Raw genomic sequence first — 27118 nt, 5'->3', positions numbered from 1 at the left:
TGTGCATATATATATATATATATATATATATATATATATATATATATATATATATATATATATATATATATATAATCAGTAAGCTTCTAAACGTCCTTTAATATCAATTCGCTCTACCTGAAATAATATATTTTCATATATGTTACCGAAGGGGAATTTTTATTTGATAATAAGTTCGTCGTCTCGTGAGCTTGAACCAGCGAAGACAAGAACTCAGGACTACAGGCCGCTTGGGTTAAAATGCGTCCACTGTAGTCCTGAGTTCTTGTCTTCGCTGGTTCGAGCCCACGAGACGACGAACTTATTATCAAATAAAAAATTCCATTTCGGTAACATATATGAAAATATATTATTTCCGAGGTAGGGCGAATTGGATATTAAAGGACGTTTGTAGCTTACTGATTGAATATGAATCACGGTGATGTGGTAAAAAAAAAGTCATATATATATATGTGTGTGTGTGTGTTTGTATGTGTGCGCGCGTGCGTGCGTATGCTGCACCTCAGTGGATGCTAGTGTCTGTATGGATCCTTGCAGTCAAAAATGTCGTGAGTGCCATACCTAGTAGCCACTCCTAAAAGTTTCTCGTGCATATTAATGTATTACCCGAGAAGCTCTACCATATATATATTGTACACACACACACACACACACACACACACACACACACACATATATATATATATATATATATATATATATATATATATATATATATATATATATATATATATATATGTTTAATAAAGAGTCCCAAAGTAAAAACAACATAATATTCACTACCACATTCTTACTCTGACTAGGTTGAATCTAAGTCGGAAGGGAGTTCATTCACCTACAAAGGCTCGTCAACAGCTCTCTGAACCTCCTATTCATGCATGCACTGTCACGTGTACTGAATATTTACGTTCTTTTTTTACACCATGTATCCAGTACTCTGTAGGTCTTCCTCTCCTCCTTCCTCCTAATCATTCCTAATTATATTTCATGTTTACAGACCTCTCGTCATTTTTTCATAATAACAGAACCATTTCAGTGCAGGATAATCCATTTTACCGGATACTTAAGCCTTATTACCACTTGTTTATCTCCACATTCTCTACCATTTCTAGGCTACATAAACGTCCCTTTACATGCATATACTCACACACACATACACATTCACACACTCACACATACAGTATATATACATACGGTATATATACATACGGTATATATACAAACAGTATATGCGTATTTGTATGTATATATTTGTATTTATGTATGTAAGTATGCATGTATGTATGTATTTATGTGTGTTTTTTGTGTCTGTGTGCGCACGATTATGACATTTTTGTTTTACTGTAAATCTCAAAATACATTGAATGTAGTAGGCCTTGGTCCTTCTCAATAAAATATATGTTAAAATCCATGAAAACGTTCGAAAATATATCGCATAGTAGTTCTTTCAAGTTAGAGAGAGAGAGAGAGAGAGAGAGAGAGAGAGAGAGAGAGAGAGAGAGAGAGAGAGAGGTGTTCATTCACGGAAATTTATAAGTACGGGGTTAGTGTACGATGGTCCTCCCTCCTCCGGGGATATTAGTGTTTCGTAGAAATGTCATTATCCTTTTGTAACCCACATGTTTGATGCAACCCTCCTGTGGATCATGTTAAAGGTTGCCATTCTCTCGCTTTCTCGTTTATTCTTTTAGAAGGAGACTCTCTCCAGACAGAAATTTAACAAAAGGTAAAAAATGACAAAAATATAGAGAAAGACATAGTAGGAAAAGTTTTGAACACATGTATGAAAATAATGATAATTTTGTGGGAATCTCTCTCTCTCTCTCTCTCTCTCTCTCTCTCTCTCTCCTTACAGACAGATAGAGATTTATCAACAGGACAAAATATTTACTTACATTTGAGAGCACCTCTTTAAGCAGTGTGCGAGAGTAAAGTGTCTCAGTAAAAATTTATTTCTGAAAAATGAAATAACTGACATAGAAATTAGGGCGTTGCGTCAAACATATAGTATTGATTTTTTTTTTAGATTTTTACGTGTTGTCCATATTCTTGTATACCCTGTGACCTAGATAAAGAACTTTTTTTTATAATGATCATCATCGCTGTTATTGTTTGTTACAGAGGCGATGCCATATGCTTAGTTAAAAGGTAAAAGAATGATCTCAAGTTACATTAAACTGTCACGAAGGACATCACGCAAGAAGGAAGTCCCGAGTGACCTGTAAAGAAGCGGGACTCATGACATCTCATACAAGAGACTTCGAGGATGACATCGTGTCTGACGGAGATTTTATAAGTAGTTGTTGGCACTCGAGTCCCAGGTGACGTTGGCCTGTTCTTGTGTCTTCCGCCAGTCCGAAATTCTTTATTGGTTCCCGCCGAGGGAAAGACCTGGTAACGACCTATTAAAAGCCGCCAAACTTCGCCGCTAACGACCAATTAGGTGCCCCTCGAAGGTAGAAGAGGAGTGAGGGACCGAAGGAATGTAGAAAGAGAGAGAGAAAAAATAAGCGTTGAAAGATTAGAAGATGTAATTTGTCTCTTTAAAAGCGATCCTGGAATTGGATATTATGAGGACTGATGGCATATGTTTTAACGAAGCATTGATCATTCACATATATTATTTCTCTCTCTCTCTCTCTCTCTCTCTCTCTCTCTCTCTCTCTCCCTAACTGCGACTCGCAACTTAACTGCTAGCAACGAGATACCTAATTCAGGTCTGCTTAGGTCAACAGAACCACTGGGTGGTTTAAAGGAAACACATTCTCACTAGATCTAACCAAGCCAGAGAGAGAGAGAGAGAGAGAGAGAGAGAGAGAGAGAGAGAGAGACTCTCCATCCCCTGAGAGTGTGAGGAAGCAATTACATTAAAGGAGACGAAGAGGGAAGATGCTTTGGTAAAGTTTTTAATGACCTTTCCCAGGGAGCCTTGTGGCACTCCACCCAGAGCTTCTTTATTTGTCAAACCAAGCACAGTCGAGGTAGAGAGCTCGCGCATGCGCCCTTTTGCGCTTGTCTGGGTTTAAGTTCCCCTTTGAAACAAAAAGCAACTTTCCTCCTGTGTCCAAGGCTAAACCAACAGACAAGCTGAAGGAATGTCGTTAGTTGGATGCGAGGAGTCTCTCTCTCTCTCTCTCTCTCTCTCTCTCTCGTACACATGTGAGATAAAGACGCTAGGAAGTAGTTTATGCGTCCTTTCGTGCAGTTTTTATAAAGCAAATCTTTGTTTTACTCAGCGGAAATTTTTACCTTAACCCCTACCAGTGTCATTCTGATTACAGATGCTTAATTTTAGGTCTGTTGCTTCCGCCTTGTGCCAGGCTTCTCTCTCTCTCTCTCTCTCTCTCTCTCTCTCTCTCTCTCTCTCTCTCTTCGGCGTTAGTAACCTAGATGTAGTGACGCCAGTTTTAGTAGCCATAATCAATCAAGTCTCTCTCTCTCTCTCTCTCTCTCTCTCTCTCTCTCTCTCTCTCTCTCTCTCTCTCTCTCTCTCTCTTCGGGCGTCAGTAACCTAGATGTAGTGACGCCAGTTTTAGTAGCCATAATCAATCAATCTCTCACTCTCTCTCTCTTCGGGCGTCAGTAACCTAGATGTAGTGACGCCTGTTTTAGTAGCCATATTCAATCAGTCTCTCTCTCTCTCTCTCTCTCTCTCTCTCTCTCTCTCTCTCTCTCTCTCTCTCTCTCTCTCTTCGGGCGTCAGTAACCTAGATGTAGTGACGCCAGTTTTAGTAGCCATAATCAATCAATCTCTCCTCTCTCTCTCTTCGGGCGTCAGTAACCTAGATGTAGTGACGCCTGTTTTAGTAGCCATATTCAATCAGTCTCTCTCTCTCTCTCTCTCTCTCTCTCTCTCTCTCTCTCTCTCTCTCTCTCTCTCTCTCTCTCTCTCTCTCTTCGGGCGTCAGTAACCTAGATGTAGTGACGCCTGTTTTAGTAGGCATATTCAATCAGTCTCTCTCTCTCTCTCTCTCTCTCTCTCTCTCTCTCTCTCTCTCTCTCTCTCTCTCTCTCAAATTGGAGACATTAAAAACTTTTAATGAGTTTCAGCAAGTGACCTCTGTGTGCCACAAGTCCTAATATATAACTGGAAATTTGAAATAAAAATATAATAATGTTTCTCTCATTTTGAATAGAAGGCTCAGTAATAATAACTCAAGCGATGTTGCTGAAGATAAGGGTAATTTGACCCGGGCATTGGTCTCTCACCTCTGTCCTTGCGTTTGTTTATCGTGGGTTCTTTTTCTGATGAGCTCATGAGGCGCTTGTCGAGACCTGAGTCAAGTTATGTGGGTTCATTTAAATGCTCTCTCTCTCTCTCTCTCTCTCTCTCTCTCTCTCTCTCTCTCTCTCTCTCTCTCTCTCTCAGTTGCTAGATGACCCAAGTTTCAATGTATTTCTGTTTTCATATTATAGATTATTTCTTTATTTGTATATTTATTATCGATTATTTCTTTATTTGTATATTTATTATCGTTTATTTCTTTATTTATATTGCCGTTTAATTCTATATTTTTATTGTCGTTTATTTCTATATTTATGTATTTATTACTGTTTATTTCTTTGTTTATATATTCATTTTGAATTATCATTCTCTCTCTCTCTCTCTCTCTCTCTCTCTCTCTCTCTCTCTCTCTCTCTCTCTCACTGATGATTGGTCTACGATGACTTTCAAAAATATTACAGAAGTATGAATGACTGTCGAAAGTTAATGCGCAGTTGAGCTTATGACATGTTTGACACCAGATTTTTCAACTGAGTTCGTAGCCGCTTAGAGTGACATCTCTCCTGTTATAAACATATCTCATTGTACAAGGTGTCAGTTGCTGTCTGAACATTCCTCATTTCGTACTTGTCCATGAAATACTATTGTTTTGAAGTATTTGGTAGGCGCGAAAATGTACAGTACAACTAACTACCAAGTGGTCGAAATGCTTTAGAGTTTAGAATCAGTAGGCTGGTAGAAATCGGTGGGCTGATGCTCAGTGTTTACATCACTCGTGCCCATTATAGTTCCTGGAAGGAGGCCAGGCCATCCTCATTTTTATGAGCTCAAGGTTTAATTGGCCGTCATTGATTTATATTTAGTTGGCTGTGCATTTTCATCTCCGAGGGTTCAGTGAATAATCAGTCACTCTTCCATTAAACTATGTCCTAGAAAATAGTCTTGTATAATTGTTTGTGCTTGTGTGTTCTGACACACGCACACATAAACTCTTTGATATTGATATTTATAAAGTATTGTGGTTAGTTTTCCAGCTAATCTTCTAATAGGTATACAGTTGAATGTAAACATAGGATAAGAGGGTGATTTGCAATAGGTTTCGTTTAAGAATAACCAGGAAGCGCGGTGTCTTCAGTTTTTAAGTTGTGAGTTTGAACAATTGTCTGAGGCTATTTTTTCCTACGGTACATTATTAAAGGTTGCATGAGTTAGTTAGGGAAATATGTTAAGTTGCGACTCTGATTTATAAACTTTTCCATTTTTCTGTGTTCGAATTTTGCTCACTCAAGATTGACTGATTTTCAAAATTCTTTTTGTGATTTTATGGATATCTTACAATTATACCAAGATATCTCTCTTGCACGTGATGGCTGCCGTTTGTCTCGTCAATTTCAGGATTATTTAGCCTCCAATCCATATAATTTCTTACTCAGTAGTAGGCTATTTATTTTTAAAGCAGTAAATTGCATTAGTTTAAAAGAAGCTCTACTTTAGTTGCTAGACACCTGGCTTGGATTTTGATCTGGTTTTCAGGCTTCCCTTTCGAGAAATGAGTCTGTTTTGTTATTTACACGAAATAAAATATCTCGGTTTCTCTATATAGCAGAGAGGACGAGAGAATAGATAATTCGCTAATTTACTGGGTAGCAACCAGACACGCTGCATATTGATCAGGTCACCTGTGTGGCACATCATCGGACCGAAAGCAAATCGAAGTTCCCTTCGCACACCTGAGAGAAGCCAAGAAACAAAGCGAAGAGAGGCGTTTGTTTCTCCTAGCGACAGCCTCCTTCTTCCACCAACTCCACTCCCACCGCACCCCTCAACCCCACTCCCCGTACCCCAACCCCCACTCCGAATTACACAGCCGCCGCCACCGATCGGCAAACGAGTGACAATCTCGTTGCCGCTGGCTTCCTTTTAATTACGATGACAATAATGAAACGCTTTTGTTTTGGCACCTGTTCTGTCACTCGGGACTGGGCGCGAAGAGGGCGCTGCTGCTCTGCTGCTGCAGGAGGAGGAGGAGGAGGAGGAGGAGGAGGAGGAGGAGGAGGAACTCCTCCTCTCCCCTCCTCCCTTCGAAGAGACTGAGGAACCATCCCCAGAAGGCATCTGACGGGTGCTTATGAGTCTCGACAACCATTAGAGCTGCCTTTAAGCCTCGCACTGATAGGAAATGTCGAGGGCAACGTCAACATCGTTTCGAAGGTTCAGACATGGGAGCCAAAAGTGTGTGTGAACACTTGAAAGGCTACGGCTTTTAGGACGTGCCTTTTTGGGAGGTGTAGGGACCAAACCAGCAAAGGTGAATATCAGGCTAATACCAAGGTTATATATATATATATATATATATATATATATATATATATATATATATATATATATATATATATATATGACTTTTTATCACATCACCGTGATTCATATTCAATCAGTAAGCTACAAACGTCTTTAATATCCAATTCATATACCTCGGAAATAATATATTTTCATATATGTTACCGAAGGGGAATTTTTAGTTGATAATAAGTTCGTCGTCTCGTGGGCTCGAACCAGCGAAGACAAGAACTCAGGACTACAGTGGACGCATACTTATTATCAACTAAAAATTCTCCTTCGGTAACATATATGAAAATATATTATTTCCGAGGTAGAGCGAATTGGATATTAAAGGACGTTTGTAGCTTACTGATTATATATATATATATATATATATATATATATATATATATATATATATATATATATATATATATATATATATATATATAAATCAAATATAAGGAGCCCATAAGAAAGCCAAATGTGGAAAATAAAAATTATATTTCCGAGACTTAAACTGTCTCCCTCCCCAGGCAAATATTTGCCTGAGGAGAGAGACCATTTGGTCTCTGAAATATAGCCTTTATTTTCCACATTTTGACGTTTTTATGAGCTCCTTATATTTTGATGGAATTCTGTTTTAACAGAAAATATTTCATGGTCATATACACACACATGCATACATACACACACACTATTAAAGTAACCCTTATCCTCCCATTCACCGTTAATAAAACTAATAAGATTAACAGGACTACTTCAAATAATTCCTAACAATAAACCGAACATTTTACGACTGATGGAATGAAGTCTCTCTCTCTCTCTCTCTCTCTCTCTCTCTCTCTCTCTCTCTCTCTCTCTCTCTCTCTCTCTCTCTGGTTTCGAGTCAAAAGATAAACAGGTCTTTTGTAATGATTATTAGTCATTTTGCAATGCATATTTTCTATAGATAGTTTACAGAAATATGTACGTATCAATACTTATTAGTAAGGCATGGTACAGAAATAGTACGTGGTAAAGGTGTTGGTATAGACTTTGAAACAAAATTGTTTTGATAATTTTTAGGCCGGCAAAGGATACGGAGAAAGAGGAACAATAATTGAATAGACTTGTGAAATCTCCTCTGGCCGCCTCCCTTCAAAAAGTGAGATAGCATCCTTACAGTGATTCCTTGCCCGATGGTGTGTTGTTCGCGTTTTTAAGCTAATATGTGACCCCATATCACGAATATTATGAGGCAAATGACCCAGGGTATTTCTGTAAAGCCTTTAACGTGTACGCTAATGAATATAAAACTTTTTTCCATTAAAGTTTTCACCGAAAGGAGAAAATGATTATGGTGTCGTAAGAGAGAGAGAGAGAGAGAGAGAGAGAGAGAGAGAGAGAGAGAGAGAGAGAGAGAGAGAGAGAGAGCAGTATCCAGGGAACTGTGCCTTTTCCACACGGGGGAGGCTTAATCTAATCCTCTTTGCTCTCCGGCGTTCACGAACTCGCGATTTGTGATGGACCGTGACCCAAGTGGGGTTTATAAACCGAGGCTTCTTGCGGTGTTGTTCAGTGGTGGCTGTAGTGATTAAAACAGAAGAAGAAGTAGTAAGATGCACGTTGCATCACTTCTATAAATATGTGTCAGTGATTGTTTGTCAGTGGCTGTTCGAAACGTCCTTTTTCTTCCATATTCTCTCGCATTGTGGAAGCGTCCTTGGATATGGAATTACTCGATTTCCCTCCCCTTTCTTTTCGAGGCGTGAAAAATGTAAGTCGTTTCCGCTGGACGTTGCTCTTAGGTGCTGAATTAGCATTATAGCAATAGCAGTGCTGGTGGATATTGCTTTTTTTTTGTTGAGTTGTTAGAGTGTTAGTGTCTGTTTTGAGAGTATTTATACCGTTGAAATACTCTTAACCTACAGAGTATACTTAGTGGTCTTATTTGTTGATACTTAGAGAAATAACTTCCAGATAGTGCTCGATATAGATAATGAATTCCTCGTGGTATTTGGAGTTTTTTTTTCTTCTTTTTTACCCAAAAGAAACTAAAAGGACTAGAATAGCCAAAGCTTGTTTGGGCTACCACTTGAAAAAAGAGAAATGGAATTAGGTAAATGAATACTTCCTCTTTTATGACGTGGCAGATGTCTCAACAGAGATTACGTAGAATAGTTATGAATTGAATTCACACGAACATCCCGACCTCCGACTGCAGTTGGGAAAACTTCCTGCAAAGCATCTCCTTTCGGGATGGCCATCAAGAAAGTTCCCAGAAAACTTTTCCATCTGTGATTCCGAGTAGATGGTAAGAAGTTCTCCCACAACATCCCCATCTGGGATAGTCGTCACAAAATTTCACACCAAGTGTCTCCATCTTGAGAAGCGATGTCATCAGAAATTGTAGTCAAGAAAGTTCACACAAAGCAAGGTCTAACGCAGAAACATTCCACAACGATGAGGGGAAAGTTTCTTTCTTGAAAATAGAAAAGAAGAATAACTTTTAGAAATCGAAAGTAGCAGGAAGGTCCGCTAATAATTAAGTAAAAAATCAATTTCACCAACATTAGTCATACGGGCTATCTTCAGTGAAGCATTCACATTACCTTCATCGTAATATATTCCTTGAGAGAGAGAGAGAGAGAGAGAGAGAGAGAGGCTTTTTGTTCAATGGCCTCTACCCTCCAAGGGTGGGAATTACCTCGTCGAGGCCCTTCCTTGTGTGGAATCGGTTGTTATTTGCGTTGTATGTTTAAAGTAAGGATGTTAGAGCTGCCTTTAGAAGTGGATACTCGATCCAGCAACATGTTGCTGGATCGAGTTAGAATTGCGCCTTGTATTTGAGGATGCTGAAATGCCTCGTGTCATCGGATCCTGACCTATTCTGTAGGGAATCCAAGAATTTGTCTAACTTTTGTTTATGCAGGTTTACTGGTTGATTAGAAATTGTTACCATGTAACGAGGATGAAAGTTCCTTAGGATTAGAGGATGATGTAACGAGGATGAAAGTTCCTTAGGTTAGAGAGAGAGAGAGAGAGAGAGAGAGAGAGAGAGAGAGAGAGAGGCGCGCCCTTATAACCATCCGCTTGATTTTTCCGGAAAGTAGATAACCTGTGTTGGCTTGCTGCAGTGAAAATGTTCCACTCTACTTATTTTCTTTATGCTGTCATGTACTACCTTCATCAGTGGAGTTTTGAGACTCCCCGTGTTTACTTTGTGGTTTACCTGAGTTGCTGTTAAAGCTACTCGTGGTGTGTATGCCTTCTTAAGAAACAAGGTTGAACACTTTTGGCTGGACTATAAGAAAATAAAGACAAATAGCCAGCTTCCACAAACGAGACGAAAAGATAATAGTAGAGAAATTAATACGCATAAAACTGAGAGTAAATTTAGTAGATGTCAGCCAAAAGTTATGTAAACAAACATTTGCCCTGAAGTATGCAGCTACAACGGAGTTTTGCTTCCCTCATTAAACTTGTAAACGAACGTACTAGGTCAAACTCTCAGGAAGGTTGTTCGGGTGATTGGTACAAGAGGCCTTTGGTACTCAGCAGCTTTGCGTCGTAGTAGTGGCATACTGTGCAGTATAAACAGCATTCACTCAAGCGTGGGATTCAGGTAATAAGGAAGTCACTGGGAGGGCCTCGTTGAAAGAAAACGTGCGGAAGAGACTAAGCGGAAAGATATTTACTCGCTGTAAAAGAAAATGAAATGACGCCAGCTTCGTGTAGTTCGTCTGGAAAATAGATATTTTGAAACAGATATTTTGAAGGAAATGATATTCCAAATTTGCTTGAGCAAAGAATCTGAAGCAAACTATATAACCTTATGAGCAGTTCATAGGTTTCTGAATAGCGTAAGATGATTCAGTTCTGCAAAAAGCTAAGTCAGGATTCGAAGTTATTTGGCTATTTCAAAGAAAACTTGCTCATGTACAGTGAGTGCGTGCCATAGATCGTCCAGTCAGCAAAGCTCTTGGGTTTGCTAAACTTCATTTACATCCCGATTCCCGCCCATATTGATCCCTCGAACATCAGTTGTATAACCACTGACACCAAAATCACGATGTTTATTCAGTGGCTTACTGCAGAGTAAGGCATTTTTAAAATATATATAATCTAAATAAGTTTGGACTTACTCGGCATCAAGACTGCTTAATTTTCCGTCATATTAAAACATTGCCCCACATGTTTGATTTATCCATGTCTTAAAAAGATATTGCCCTACTAATTTAATTTTCCCACAAAAAAAAAATATTGCCCCACAAAAAAGAAAAAAAAATATTCACTCCCAGATGTGATAGGAACCCATAGTTTTTTCACACGAGTGTTTGGCATGACACAAAAATCAAAAGAGAATGATAGTAATAATGTTTTTAATTTTGTTATCTGCCACATTTGATAACCGATCATTTTTATTACAAACCGATATGCTGCTAAAAAAATAAATAGTGTACTTTTCAAAAATGAGGTTTCCGTTTGATTATTTTAAATGATAAAACAGAGCTAACCTCATATTTCGATATTTATTTTATTAATTATTCACAGTGTCTGCACATTCATATGGAAGAAGCCTGAAAGGCCAATAACCTTGCAAAGGGATCCTCCACAGGATAGATACTCTCAGAAAGTAAAGGCGCAAATGAATAATTGTTTACCAGGGAAGGAGAGGAGGATGTTTGGATGATGAATTCTAGACATCCACAAACTTTCACCACTAACTTTGCCGAGTATACTAACTGGGCTTTTTAGACTGAAGTCTCTCTCTCTCTCTCTCTCTCTCTCTCTCTCTCTCTCTCTTCCATTCGTCTGCTTCTGATTTTTCGTAATTATCCATTTGTAGACATCAGATACTTAATGACCTTCAGTATCTTTATGAAATATATTAACGTTTTTGCCATAATAGCCGTTCTAAATTGCCTATAATATGCCCAGAATTAATGCCATTCTCAAAGTGCTTTGCTCCACAGCTAAATAGGAGCAGTCCTCTTCGTCTTCTCCATTTCCTCAGTTTCATTTGTATTATTACTTTTAATTTTGAATACGTCACTTACCTCTGTTACTAGATGCATTCCCTTATTCAGCTGAGCATCTGATCTACCTTCCCCACATACTAGGCTTGTCTTCTCACAGGTACTGTGGAGGATTGTGATTTCCTAATTCAACGTTATTCTTTAAACATTTGCGTAAACGTTTCTTGTTTAATTTCCTACCTTACTATTTTCCTGTCGTGCATTATTATTTTATTGTATAATGAGACGTTTGTCATTCGCTAAGATGGTCATCGGTTGTACTTCGCTTGGACGTGGTTCGGATTTCATGGTAGTGAGTAAGCTTCGTGAATGATGACTCATTGTCCCAGCAACATTATAACGTATATATTCATCTACTTGAGAAACAAATGAAATGGCGTCGTTGTACGGTAAAGGGTTCAACTTTGTTTGCGGTTAATCAAGGGTCTTGCATTGCATGTTGAGCCTTTGAATTCACAAACAAAAGTATATTTTTGCACGGCAATGATATGTATGTTTTTGATTTTGCCATTTGAAGTTATTCGTTTATGTGCCCCTTCCCCAGAGAAAAAATGTAAATGAATAAATATTTATTAGTGTTTTAAATCAACTATTTTTATTTGTTTCAAATTAAAAAACTGAAAGTTCAAAAGTTTTCAGACGAGAGAAGCAAAACATTTAGATGCAGCTGAATAGGGGTATTCAATCATCATTGTTGCAGAATAAACGGTATGGTATAAAGGCATGTTATTATTCATTTGATTTTCAAACGAGCCCCTGGGAAAATATGTATGAAAACCACAGTAAAATGTTTACAACCGCCGACAATTAATGAGGTCAGTCTCTCGTTTCTGCTTAGCAGTTGAAGCCGAACGTGTGTTTAGTTTTTGTTCCTCATTCTTCTTCTTTAGTATTTGCTAAGGGTCTCCTGCAACGCTCATCTCGTGCGCTTAGTGGCGTTTCAAGTAGCAGTGAAAGGGAAGGACTCTGGGCATTACAGTATCCCTCATAGCATAAAAGTCAGTGACCCTTGCATGACTAAAATGGAGACACAAGGCTAGTAATCTCTCTCTCTCTCTCTCTCTCTCTCTCTCTCTCTCTCTCTCTCTCTCTCTCTCTCTCGTTATTCGAAACGGTCATGTTGCTTTTGTTTGTATCAAATTGTATGGTGTCTTTAGTTGTATTTCAATTATTTATAAGTTACTTTCTCTCTCTCTCTCTCTCTCTCTCTCTCTCTCTCTCTCTCTCTCTCTCTCTCTCGGTTTTATGGCATGGTGTGGAGTTAGTTGACTTCAGCGGGTATGTGTTTGACGTGGCACAGACCGAACGTCTAAACTGTTTATTCCCATCTGATGCCAGCCCATACCAAGATAACTGCTTCCTCTCTCTCTCTCTCTCTCTCTCTCTCTCTCTCTCTCTCTCTCTCTCTCTCTCTCTCTCTCATGGTTTTGATGACGGTGCCAGATCAAACAGAATCCATTTTGTAAGGGTTGTATTCTTGTGTAAGAGAGAAAGTTTCTTGTGTACATTATTAGGCTCTGTTATTGTTACAGATTCTTAAGGAACACGTTAATAAATTACAATTATGAACTTACTTAAGTACCCACTAACACGGAGATAAAATAAATGAGCAAAGACGAATTAAGTGGAAAGTAATATATTAATAATTTATTACTACAGTAAAACTTAATTATTTATTGTAGAAAATGGATAGAAAAATTCTAACACTGTGGAGGACCAGCTGGTGTAGAGTCCAAGATTTGAGAACAATTGGTGTAAGCCTGTAAGAGTGTAAGGTCACCACCACCCGACGCAAACCAGCTATAAATGGAACCTGATCTGACTCAACTGTCGCCAGTAGCAGCATAAACCCTCCGTTCAATTAATCAGAGTTTCTTTTATTTATTTATTTGTCTGTTAGCAGTCTTACAAAAGAAGTCGAGTTCGCATTCGAACGAAAATTATATGAGAGGTGGACTTAGCTACTGGCTACACGTGTTTTGATTTTGGCTAAGCTGGACGTAGGAGGAAATGATAAGGTACCCTAACTACGTAGAGTAAAGTGACATACTCGTAATTGATTTAATTTCACGCATTTGCCTTCTCTCTTAGGTAGATTTTATGGAAAAATCGTGGATCTCTCTCTCTCTCTCTCTCTCTCTCTCTCTCTCTCTCCAAAGATCTTCAGTCTCAGAGGGTAGTGCTATCACGTTTTGCCTACGTCACGCATACATAACTAATTGCCAGTGTCATGGCTGTAGTTTGAATAATTTTCGTTAAAATTGCTTATTCATTTGTGCAACTAGAACAGCTTTTTCAGTGATCGCAAATTTTAATCAAGAAAATTGACGTGTCATCTCCGAGATCTCCAATCGTGACTGTGATTGGAGGATGATGCTTGATTGTTGTTCGAAGTAAAGTGTGAAATTTAAAATAGGTCGGTTGAGTACGACTGATGCTTTGTGTCACTTACTTCTAGTGAGTGGATATATAGTTTTACGAGAGACCCACGCATACATACATAAACACATACATATACTTCAAAACTACAAATTCACCGAGTATAGGACCTCTCGTAAACCTTCCGTATCATTGAGGTCCTCCATGGAAGCAATAACTTTTATATAATATATACGGGGATATATATATATATATATATATATATATATATATATATATATATATATATTATATATATATATATATATAAAGGCATTTATATACTATTTATATATATATATATAAATAATGTATGCATGTGTTGTTGTTGTTGCTTATTTTTGCCATTGACGGATGTTGTGACATCAGTTTCATCATTGCAGCATAAGTGAAACTTGTCATTCCCTAAGGTTACAAATTCAGTAATACCTTTTTCTGATTTTACCTCTTAAAATGATAATTGTTAATCAGCCTAATTCTCGCTTGGTCTCCTCAGTGATAAATAAAAAAAATCATTCGTACTCTTCCCCATCAAAATAAATTCAGAAAAACTCTTCTCCAATGTGACACAATAAGCTGTGGCGAAATGGGTTGACAGTCCTAACAGTGAGGTGACGTTTTTGCAGCATTGTTCTTGTCTAATCACTCTGTTTCCCACGGGATGAATCAGGTGACTCAGCTGACTCAGCATCTGGGGTATGAGTCATGGAAGAAGAGTATGTGATGAGCTCACTGTGCGCAGGTGGATTGCTCAGCATTCGCTCAGTGCTTGCGTATTTTCCGGCTCTTCTGTAGACGTGTGAAAAAAATGGAGCCTGGTAGTGGCACTAGCGTGGGATTTTACGTTAATAACGACTATTTCTTCAGGATATCTTGTGAAGCACAATGGTCAGTATTTTGCAACGTCATTTTATATCCAGAGCGGTTATCGTAATGGCTTTGTGTGATGATGAAGTGCTTGAATCTGGACATTTTTCTTGATACCTTTTTGCTACGCATGCAGTACATTGTGTGGATCAATAAACACACATGCTCGTATATGTTTTTCAGTATGAAGCCTTTTCCCCTAACAGAGGATGGTTCAGTGGATATATATATATATATATATATATATATATATATATATATATATATATATATATATATATAATATATATATATATGTATGTATGTATGTATGTATGTATGTATATATGTATACTCATTTGTATATGTATAATTATATATATACATTATATATATATGTATATATATACGTATATATATATATATATATATATATATGTATGTATGTATGTGTGTGTGTGAGTTGTGTGAATGTATATACTTGCATGAAATAAATTCGACGTAATTAACCCGTCTCTTGCCTTGTGCTTTTTCAGGAAGAAATTCGATGACAACCAATGGTGGGAGTTATTCGACACCAACACATCCCGTTTTTATTACTACAACGCCACCTCACAGAAGACGGTATGGCACCGGCCTCAGAACTGTGACATCATCCCCTTGGCTAAGTTACAGGTAGGGTTTTCTTTCGCTATTGATGTTTTCACCTATTTACAAGTAGATTCGTTTTATTAGTGTCAATATTTAAGGAAACGAAATCAGTTACAGAAAGTTAGTTGGATAGCTCTTAGAACTTTAGTGCTTAAAGATGCAAGAAATGGAATAACACATTTTTGTTATGCTTATGGGCTTTGAACACGTCAGAACGTGAGTCATGGCGTGATGAATTATGAAAACTTAAGGGCTTCTGCACGAATGTGCTTAATTACAATATTAAGAGTGTTCTCGCGATGCCTGAGAACTTTGTATGCATACTAAAACCTCCTTCATGCTGACTGGCATCCGTGCACACGACTAGAAAAAAAAATATATATATATATATATATATATATATATATATATATATATATATATATATATATATATATATATATACACACACACACACACACATATACATACATACCTGCCTACCTACATACACACATACATACATACACCTTGTTAAGGCAAACCGGTTATGATGGTATACAAATTTGATGGAGCACTGAGCACTCCCTTCTTCCCTCGTTCTCTACGACCCACATAAGTCGACGAACAACTAGGTACATAATTCACATAATGCCCACAGAGGCAAACTCAGTTTTAGGGAACGCTCCCGTTTGTTGTTCCTCGTTTTGTTTGGAATTCGAACACTGGTTCTCCACTTGTGAGCTACAGTAGTCATCCAACTACTAAGGTACAAAGACAGTAGCAAATTAGGAGAGAAGTAAACCATATTAAGGATATAATAAACATTTCACTAAAGTGTTTTTGTGTGTGATTCCTTTTATATTGCGGTGTGTGCGTACAGTGTATTAATTGGTTACCTCTAACTCTTGAATAGTATTTAAAGAAAGCGTCTGTAATGGAGGTGTACTGTAAAAGATCTTTGCATACAAATAAGGTTTACAGTATAAGGCCTGTGTTTTGGAGAAAAGACTTCATGCAGGTAAATAAGAGCTACATGTCAGGACAGCAAGACAATCATGAAGATTTGATAAGAATTATGCCAGGTTAGCTTAGACTTGAAGGTGAGAAATTACTGTTAAGTAAATTATATTGAATAAGATCTTTACGCTGTTTTAAGGGGTAATTTTTTTTTAAGTCAGGTTTATAAGATGATAATCTAAAGTACACTTTCGCCCACAGTCTTGGTGCACCCACAGTACCCCCTGACGCCGATCTTTGTTTATACGAACCCCCCCCCCAAAAAAAAAAAAAAAAAAAAAAAAAAAAACAAGGCAATGTATAGCCCTTCCCTTTAAAATGACACCATTGCTGAGTATACTTGGTAAATGAAAAGAATTTCTGACGCACCGATGAACTCCCGTCTCCTTCGTTATAAGCCTTGTTACCCTGTTTATTTTTTCATTCATGTCCTGACGTCAAGCTGACAGATGGTGCTAGTATGCCATTTTTAGCAGGCGACAGACAATATCGTGCCAAATCGTTTAAAAAAATAAATATTATAAGATACTATTTTAGGCGGGGGATATATATTATACATGTATATATATATATATATATATATATATATATATATATATATATATATATATATATATATATTTCTTAAGGTATTATATTCCTAAAAATTTAAGGTACTTGTTCTTATCCTTGAAAAACTACATGAAAGTTTGAGAAGACGCAGTCAAAGATATCTGCCAAAACAATAGATGAAAAGCTGGGAAGTGAGAGAATTGACGAAGTTCATACTGTTTTTGTATGCTAGTTAATTCAGCGTTATCGTAGTTTAAATTTAGTTTCAAAAACGAGTATTGGCAAGGTACAGTAAAGTGCTTAGAAGTGTTTTTCACAGGTTGAGGTTTGCAAACGTTTAGACATTGGTTAGATTGCGACATATTCTGAGAACTCTATTTAAAGAAACTCATCTCAAACATGATTTCTCACTTTTGAGGTTGGCTTGAAAACTTGACAGTTTACTGCCTGATTACGCTTTGTATCTTTATCAACGATGGAAAGACAGTGGCTGTTTAGTTTTCTTGAGCTAATCAAGACAGTATCGTCGCAAGACTTCCTGCTTCGTTGATATGAGAGGATCATATGTTGCTGAGGTTTGACGTCAAGGTATGCTCGGAACTGACGTGAAACAATACCAAGGCCTGCCTTGGGGATCTCTGTGATTCGCCTTCAGTGCTTTTTATCTGCACAGCATATTTGATTGACCGAAGTACAAAGTGAAGAATTCCGCTGTAGAAAATCCTTCGTTGATTTTCAATGACTAAATGTTAAGCTTCTGAAGGATATGCCTCAACTTTCGCTTAATAATGCGCATAATATTTATGTTGTAGTTTACTTACTTATGAGAAGGCTTACTGTTAAAGAAAATATCTGAATATGTTCATTGTGAGCAACGGAATGCTTAATGAATAAGGCTTTTTATGCCTGATTCGGTTCTTTTCGTTTCAAAGACAGTATTTGCAGTCGGATCTTGTTTATATACGGTCAGATATTATTTAGTCCACCTCGCCTTTCGTTTTAATATTGTTAGTGAGAAGAGTCTTTCAGAAGCGTTAGAGGAAAGCGGACATTTGTATTTTATTGATCTGAAGGTATTGCGTAATGGAAATATTTCTCCTGATGACTCTGAAAATAGTTGTGTTTGCTTCAGTATTTACTTTTTTAGTTCTTTGAAAGGCAGCTTGGCAAACATACTTTGGGACATAAAATAATTTTATATATGAAAACATGTACTTCAGAATATATAAGAATCTTATATTCTAAAGTGTACTTTCACGGTGTGTACTGTATATGTACAAATATTAGATATAGATCCATCATTAATTAAATCTCCGTTCTTTCAGTGCATCTCGCTTAGCTAATGTTTGGTGACTGTGAAAGAAGACCATCTTAGGTAGTGATGTTCCGTTTTCGGAGTAAATATTATTAAGAGGACACACTGCCTTGCTTTGCGAATTCATAACTTCATCTTGGGTAAATATGACGAAACACTGAGCCTCCGGTTATGAAAATTCCATCGGGTAATCATATTCCTCATCGAAATACTTGGCATTTGTTCGTGAATGTATTTAGGATGCCCTTTATTCAATAACAATTGTGCGATCTCTGTACGTACAGGTTTTTAACTAAAGAACTATATATATATATATATATATATATATATATATATATATATATATATATATATATATATATATATATATATATATATATATATATATATATATATATATATATAATCTTAAGTCTCATTACGTTAAATTAACTTCTCCCTCTGTCACTCCTCTTTGCGTCGTGGTAACAAAATTGGCTCACAACCGTAGTGTCAGGTTAGGAAAGCGAGATGGGCTCGTTTTCATAAAACTCAAGCCGGCCATGTTGACTTTAGAATTTATACTGATATGCTATTAAACTGAAATTGGGAGGGCCCTCTGCGGGCTGTTCTGTAGTTGAGAGCCCTTGTGGGCGTAAAACCAGTTTAATCTATAACAGCAGCAAACAGAAGGGCCTCGACGTGGAATTCCTCACCCAATCATGGTGAAACCATTTGGAAAATAACCTCTTCATCGTGTAATGATATGGGAAGCTCTTATTTTCAGTTGAGCAAAAATGGATTTGTGGCGTAGCAGTTCAGCGTCCGATTTCTCAAGGAAGATTCACGCTCCGGTGTCCGAATTCTCGGGGGAGAGTCTCGCAGTTTCCTCAGACCTGAAGTGCTTTTGAATCGGTCGGTGGGGTTTTTCTCATCTCATCTCATCGTGTTCATTTCGTAATTCTGTACTTCTTTTACTCACTTTCTATATAATTTAGACAATACTAAATTATAACACCTCTTTCTAATACTTATATTATGACACCAGTTTTTTATATACTGTATATATTTTTTTGTGTAATGGACCCCAACCATTAAAAATCCGCCATGCTTCGTGAAAAATTTTGCGCTCCCTCTCCCGTGGCCACACAGTTTTGCAAACCAGCTATCACAAATGTTTAAGAGACTTGGACTATTACCAAAACAAATCCTAACGCAGGTTTTTGCAGTGCCCCCTGATTAACGCGGAATTCGTACCCTATCATCCCATGAGGATAGACTAAATAGATCCGAAGCGACGAGAGTTTATATTCGAAGCAACTGTCGACTAAATAGGAAAAGACTGAGCAGTGTTTTTCGCAACATTCTTGCGTAAAACAGTGCAGCACGCAGAGGGGAAAACTTCAGCCGCTTTCTCACTAAACTTCCTCAATAAGGCTGGCTTGCATCATCCTTGAACATCGCGAAAGGTGGAGAGTAATTTCTCCGTGATTGTGTGCGCGTGCGAATTTGTATGTGTACGGACACGCACGCATGCATTCATCTGCAGGAAAGTACAACAACGGTTTGTGCATATGGGGTATATGCTTGTATTTCCGTGTTGCGCACCCACATCACAAAAATAGCCACACAACTTCATTGCATATATATATATATATATATATATATATATATATATATATATATATATATATATATATATATATATATATATATATGTTACAGTCAACATGTGTAATCAGTCATTACGCGTAGTGACTGAAATTTCAGTCATCCCGCGTAATGCACTTAGGGTACATTTGATCCCCCCCAGGAGCTAGTACTAAACACGGCGAAACAGTGAGTTACCTACACTGTTTTGCCGGGTTTAGTACTAGTCCCTGGGGGGTCAAATGTATTTCGCCGTGTTTAGTACTAGCTCCTGGGGATCAAATGTCCCTAAGTGCATTACGCGTGATGACTGAAATTTCAGTCATTACGCGCAATGACTGATTACGCGTGTTGACTGTAACATATATATATATATATATATATATATATATATATATATATATATATATATATATATATATATATATATATATATATATATACATATATACAGTATATACTACTACTAGTGTTAGGCTTTAATAACACGGGATGGTTTACATTCCAGATTTTTTCATTTAGTACAATTTACAAATTACTAGCTTTCGAAGACGTAAAGTCTTCTGGTACCTGATGAAGAAGACTGTATATATTTTAAAGCTAGTACTTTGTAAATTGTACTATGCAAATTAATTAAAGAATCTGGAATCTAAACTATCCCGTCTTATTGAAGCCTAACATGAGCAGTATGAACACACACACACTTTATATATAATATTTATGTATATATGTATATATATATATATATATATATATATATATATATATATATTTATATATATCTTTGACTCGTAATACTGTATATTTATATCCATCTAACGTCCACATCACTATTAGGTTCATCATGTGTTAGCCATTTAAGCTTGTGCCATGGCAAAGCTATTAATCTCTTTTAAATTGTTAGTAAAATTAGAGCTAATTACAAGTGGGTATGCCCATCTTGAACAGAGCATTGCTTAAGTGATTGCCATCTGGACGTTTCATTAGTAACAAGATGCATTGACGGTCTTCTCTGATGGAGTGTTATCATATCCTCTATTGTATATAATTTCGTATTATCGAGTAGGATGTGAAACAGTCTTATCCTCACAGAATGCCTCGACCATGTGTGCACCACATGTTTGCGTTCTGTCTGTTGGTCACCCAGTAAGGCTAAAGTATCTCTCTCTCTCTCTCTCTCTCTCTCTCTCTCTCTCTCTCTCTCTCTCTCTCTCTCTCTCTCTCTCTCTGTAGTTATTCGTTTCATGAGGGTGCTTTACTGAGCCTAGTACATCTTCTGTGAACAATACATATACATTTTTATAGCACAGATATAAATGTATGTAGTATGTAAAATGTATGTATGTGTATTTAAAGATATACTCCTCAACTAGGCTACCGTTTAGTAGTTACAAATTCATAATCACATAATAGAGATAAACCTTTAGGTTTCAGATATGAATATTTAATTCTGAATGAAATTATTCACTATATATGCTGTCAGTTTATAAAAGCTTTTAAAAACCTATCACAAGCCATGAATATGGGTCTGTGTACATGTAACTGCTGTTGATCTCTGTAACTTCATTGAACAGAGGAACCTGAAGGCGCAGCACAACTCTAACGTCTTCTGTTTGTGTACTTGACACTTCGACATTTGTTGGGTGTCGTTACAGAAAAAAAAAAATTAACTGAAAAGGAGAAAGGCAGGGAAGTCATAAACACATTTAAACCAGAGAATGTACGATGTAGTCTTCATTTTTTATAGTTAAAATGCTATTGTTTACTGTTATGTCTTCCATGTTATTATTTCCACGTTTTTGTCTTCTTTTCAGCACTTTTATAATGGTATCGGAAGAGCTTCAGATGTTAATTAATGAACATAAAGATTCTGTGGCTGTGCTTTTCCGTGTGTGTGTGCGTGTGTGTGTGTTTGTGTGCGCGCGCGCGCGTGGGTGGTGGGGGCAGTTATGTTGGGGAATGGGTGTTGGAGGATTCATGCAGAAAGGGCACAAGAGCCAAGGGAGTGGAGAGAACTCATTTCACATTAAATCCTGTGAAGAAAGAAACTGACGTAAAAACGTTAATGGTGGTGGTGTGTTCATTTAGGTTTGCTGTACATCTTTTAGCCAGTTTTATGGGTCTGTGTTGTTTCTTTTGTATTAAAAAGTATATCGGCAAAATATATAATCCAAATACAGCTGGGATTCGGAATTATGTGGTATTTAATCCTCTCTTTTCAGTTACTAGATAGAGCCTCACTTGGGTGTGTGTTGGTTAACTGGATGACTTGTTTTGTGTTTGATGGACCGTTTTCTCATGTTATATGCGATATTACATTAGCTTTCTGCATCAAGTGATTTGTATTACATACAGATTGAATGTAAATCATTGGTAAGAGAGAGAGAGAGAGAGAGAGAGAGAGAGAGAGAGAGAGAGAGAGAGAGAGAGAGAGAATGAATTCTTTTAGCTTATTTCCATAGTTTGGTTATTATTATTATTATTATTATTATTATTATTATTATTATTATTATTATTATTATTATTATTATTATTATTATTATAAACCGTGTAAGCATTCATTTATACAAAAGCCTAAAAGACTGTCAACCTAGATTGTAATCTTCCATAGAATAAAATACCCTCACGAGAAAAATGTTGTTTTGGAGTTCTCTTATTCACTTTGGTATAGTTACCAGGATGTGTATCATAACACCTTCCATTCCCTTTAACACGGTTTAGGTTAATTCCTGAATCTGTAAAAAACATCTTGGCGGCTGTTTCGTATTCCATGAATCCAGGTAGTGACTGAAAGTTACTGAATACCAAAGGTGACAGTGTTCCTTTTGTGAGCACTTTCGAAATTTCGTCTGCTTGTCTCTAGCCCCCTCCCTCCCTCCCTCCGTAACCCCTGACATTTTGGGGAAGCATTTAATCGAGTTTGCTGATTAAACTTGGTGACATTTCACGTGCCTTTCAGATCCGCCATCCGAATTGCGTCCGTTTGATATTAAAAGGCAATTAAAGCAAAAGTGTCGTAGGCATTAGAAATAACAGTGACCTTTTACAATTAGAAAAATAGTGTATATATTCAATTCTGTTTTTTTCATTTGATTATTTGACAGTGTGTTGCTTTGTTGGCTCGTCAGTTCAACAATTGTTTCTTTTTCCAGGATATTTTTGTACTAAAAATTTATTTTTTCACTCTGAAGGTTTTCCTTTTTGGAAATATATATCGCTTTATTTAATTCTACATACGAGCCTACACAATGAAGTTCGTGGTTTCCTTCAAGTGTCATTTTTATGTTTACAGACAGTCATCATATAAAGAATAGTGCTTTGTGAATTGAATGGCATCACCTATGGTCACATGCATCATGTCTTCGTGTTGGGTGCATTGGCTGTTGTTGTCAGCCAAACTTATGCCTCCACATCGTCAATGATTTTTACTTATTGATGTTTTGTCTCCACAGCAAATCAAGCAGAACACCGAAGTCGCTGAGGAAGAAGATGGTCGGAAAGTGGTTCGCGAGTCTATCGGGACTCAGACGCCATGCAAGCCCGGACCGGTGGGTGATTGGACCTGTTGTATTTTGTAGTCTCCTCTTTCTACCTCAGTCTCTCCACCTTGCCAGACCATGTCACACGTCACCTTTACAGTGAATAGTAATGTGCCTTTAGCTGGCCTCATGTCACAACACAGTCACGCTCATATTGATGCGCTCAGTCACCTCACTTTGCACCAGAGGCATTTATTGTTGTGTTCGTAATTCACTGACAACTTTTTTACAATTTACTACATTTTGTTTATACTGATTTTGTTTTGTGAATTTTCAAGTTTTTTTTATTTTTTCATTGTTTTTGTGTTATTGGGTTGTATTTTTTAATTGAAATGGAAATTTTGAAGAAATTAAGAAAATTCATTTAAATTGCCTATTAGATATTTAGTGTCATCACAAACTTTGACTTTTCATGTATGTTTGTACAGAAAACATCAGTTTGAAACTGGATCTGTGCATATACTCATGAAATATAACTTCTAAAATATAGAAAATCAGCTTTGAATTTGTATAAAGTCAAATATAAACAGATATTATGGAATTTAAAGAACAGCAAAAAATAACAGTATAACTTGAAATTGAACGTGACCTGAAAGAAGTTACTCTTTAATTCAAGGTAATGTTTGTTTGTTATAAAGTACCTTTGAGTGCTGAAGGATTTATGAGTTTCCAACTGAAACCTTTTTGTGCTCTGTTGTGTTTGCTATTGCGGGATATTTAAGAAAGCGTTCATTAATTTGACAGGAGGATACAATTAATTAAATTTTTCATTAATTCTTTCATTACAGTAATAATGATGTAGCCTAACTAATCAGGTAATCATATCAATATCTGTTGGGAAAATTATGTCAGTATAAAATACAACCAGTGATTTTTATTTGGTTTGAATTGGTATCTTTTGGATGGCTGATTGAAGCCGCGTATTCCAGCATTATTTTTCGTTTATTATCTATTATGTGACAGACATCATCCTACATCTTTCATCTTTGGTAATAAAATGGAGGTTCATTATATCCGTGTACTGAAACTAACATATGTTACACTCATCAAATCATCGATCAATACAGTTCAGAATTTAACTTGAGAGGCATTTCATTACTAATGATACTCTTTCCAGATCTTCCTGTATTAATTCTGGGCGCTAAAATTCCAGTTATTACCATTAATACCTCAGCAATTACTGTTTAGCAACTTAAGCATGATCTTTTAGTAAATTAAACATACAATTCAAGACAAGACTTAAAAGTGACTTTTGCTGCTATTTATTTTTGTCATTTTTTTCCTCAACGTCAATATTTATGTACCTATGTGCATTGCAGGGCCTCCAGTTACACTGCTCACTGTGAGGTTCAGAAATGAGAAGTTTTGAATACTGTCTATTTAGTTCCTGGAATGTCATGTCTATTTTTCAGTGATTCCAAGGCTTTGTTGACTTTTCATTTGCTGAATAAACTATCGCATAAGATGACAGTGACGTAGCATCAAACTAGTTACCAGCGATTTTGTGTCCCCATTTCAGTTGTTGTTCATATGTGCTTTGAAGAACTAGAATTATTTTGAATTTGTCCAAAATTTAGCTTTGCTTCTTATTTTTTTTCCATGGTTTTCATGAGAGCCATCCATACTCTTTCAGTGGTATCTAATCAAACGTAGATAGATTGAGGGATGAAATTCTTGGAATACTGTAGCAGAATTTTGGGAAATAGTGTGCTTTGGAGGTTTCTGGTGAAATAGAACACATCGACAATCAAATGATTCTTTGTGTTCCTTCTGATGACTTAAGAGTGGTGATGATTTTTATTTACACATGATGATTATGTGTAAGCAGTGTTGTTATATATACAGCAATAGCAGTGTCTGGGTACAAGGGCCATTGTTTGATTACAGTTCAGCATAGCTCTATATAAACACTTAATTGTAACTGTAGTGGAATTGTAACTGTAGTGGAAGTGCCTTTTATATTCTAGGTTATAGCATTTGGAAAAGAAGTTAATAGCAGTAGAAAACCTAATGCTTTTGAAGTTTTTGGGTTGATGTTGTTTTGTCCAAATGCTTAATATGCCTTGTTTACAGTGACGATTTTCGTAAGCTCTGATTGATAAGTGTTGTACTCTGTCATAAAGCAGTTAAAGGGTTGCATTGTGTAGTAGAGGGAAATGCAGCTAAACTTCATTGATATTCATCTTCATTGTGCTGTACTGTTTGTAGACAACATGTAATATTTGAGTACCGTGTATGTTATAAAAATTACTATACTTTAGTCACCCTTTGCGGTCAGGCATTCGTTTTTATTTTGAGGATTTCATATTCATAACTAATGTTAATGTATCGTGATAGAGAAGGAAAAATACGGATGTAAATACATAACTATACTGCACAGTATTCAGAAATTAGGGTCTCCTGAAACTGACTATATGAATCCCATCTAGCTATCATGTTGTCTTCATAACAGCTTTGCTAGTAATATTGTTTGCAGTTGTTTTACATAGAAATGTAGTTATGATGAAATTAAATTTCAGATTATCTAATTAGTTGTTGGGAATCTTTGTCAACCAATATTGTTTAGATATCTCAGAGCTTCTATATTATATACTGCAGTTCTGTAATTACATTTTTCTTTGGGATGTCACACCTTAAGCACTTACAGTATGGGATACACTGTGTATCCCATACATTACTGTTATAGAAGGTTTAATAATATATGATAAACAGGTTGTGTTAGGAATATCAAGTAAATCTCTTTCGCATACCAAGTTAAGAGTCTATTAAATCAGTTTTATTGATTAACATTTCTTACTTAGTAGATTCGTCATATTCTTAGGGTGTGTACACACCATAGTAAAAGATTCTAAACACACATTAGTAACTTATTGTATATACATCACAAACAGGTTAAATACAGTAGAAGCTAATGGCATACAGTACTGGCAGTTATAACCAGTGCTTCATATGATTGTCCAGTATTGGCCAAAGGTCTGTTCTCCACCTAGTTATTAACTTATTTTCAGCTTGTATGTAATATGGAAAAAATAAGTTTCTATTATGTATTTTATGACATGTTTTGGTGCACTCTCTTACTAGATTTGCTATGTTGAATGATTTTATGTAGTTTTATAATTTGATGAAGGCTTAATATTTTACCAGAAGATAGGAAACAAAGTAGGAATATGCTTATCAAAATGATGGTGCTGAAGGGGATGGTGTCACATGGTAACTTATTAGTACTTGGTTCATTTGGTCAATATGTTTAAAATTAAGACAGTCTACCCAGATCATGCATTTCCATAGGGTTTTGTTTCTTCCTGTACAGTATATTTCTCTGTTTGTATTTACACTTTAAAGAGGTCTTGGAGTTAAGTTAGAACAGACCAGAGGGAATGGGCTGAAGGGACACTGCAAAGTATGTATAGGCAGGAGTAGCAGTAGAATCCAGGTGGTTCCATAAGTTTGAAATTAAGTAGTTTTCATACCAGGAATGTTATTGCTATGGAAACATTTTGTTCTCAGACACGCTCTAGGTACTTTGACATGTATCTATAGACAGTACAGTGCAGATAGCTTCATGTAAACTTTTATGGGTATTTTTATGCACTAAAAGGGA

General features: G+C 36.6%; 1 protein-coding gene across 29 annotated transcripts in view; it reads left to right on the top strand.

The window, feature by feature from the left end:
• RhoGAP93B (MyTH4 and RhoGAP_KIAA1688 domain-containing protein RhoGAP93B) overlaps positions 1–27118 on the top strand; it is a 617058-nt gene that overhangs the window by 506274 nt on the left and 83666 nt on the right. For 28 of the 29 annotated variants that reach the window (XM_067127509.1, XM_067127537.1, XM_067127533.1 and 25 more), the window contains 2 exons: positions 15369–15507; positions 23431–23526. In XM_067127509.1, the coding sequence (XP_066983610.1) occupies positions 15369–15507; positions 23431–23526 (235 nt within the window). Of the gene's footprint in view, positions 1–14721; positions 14875–15368; positions 15508–23430; positions 23527–27118 lie in introns of those variants that run through there. The other variant, XM_067127511.1, reaches the window with a different exon arrangement.

Source organism: Macrobrachium rosenbergii, chromosome 25, assembly GCF_040412425.1.
Source record: "Macrobrachium rosenbergii isolate ZJJX-2024 chromosome 25, ASM4041242v1, whole genome shotgun sequence".
In the NCBI taxonomy this organism is placed as follows: domain Eukaryota; kingdom Metazoa; phylum Arthropoda; class Malacostraca; order Decapoda; family Palaemonidae; genus Macrobrachium; species Macrobrachium rosenbergii.
The sequence above is the reverse complement of the archived record's forward strand: the minus strand, read 5'-3'. Positions and strand labels throughout refer to the sequence as shown.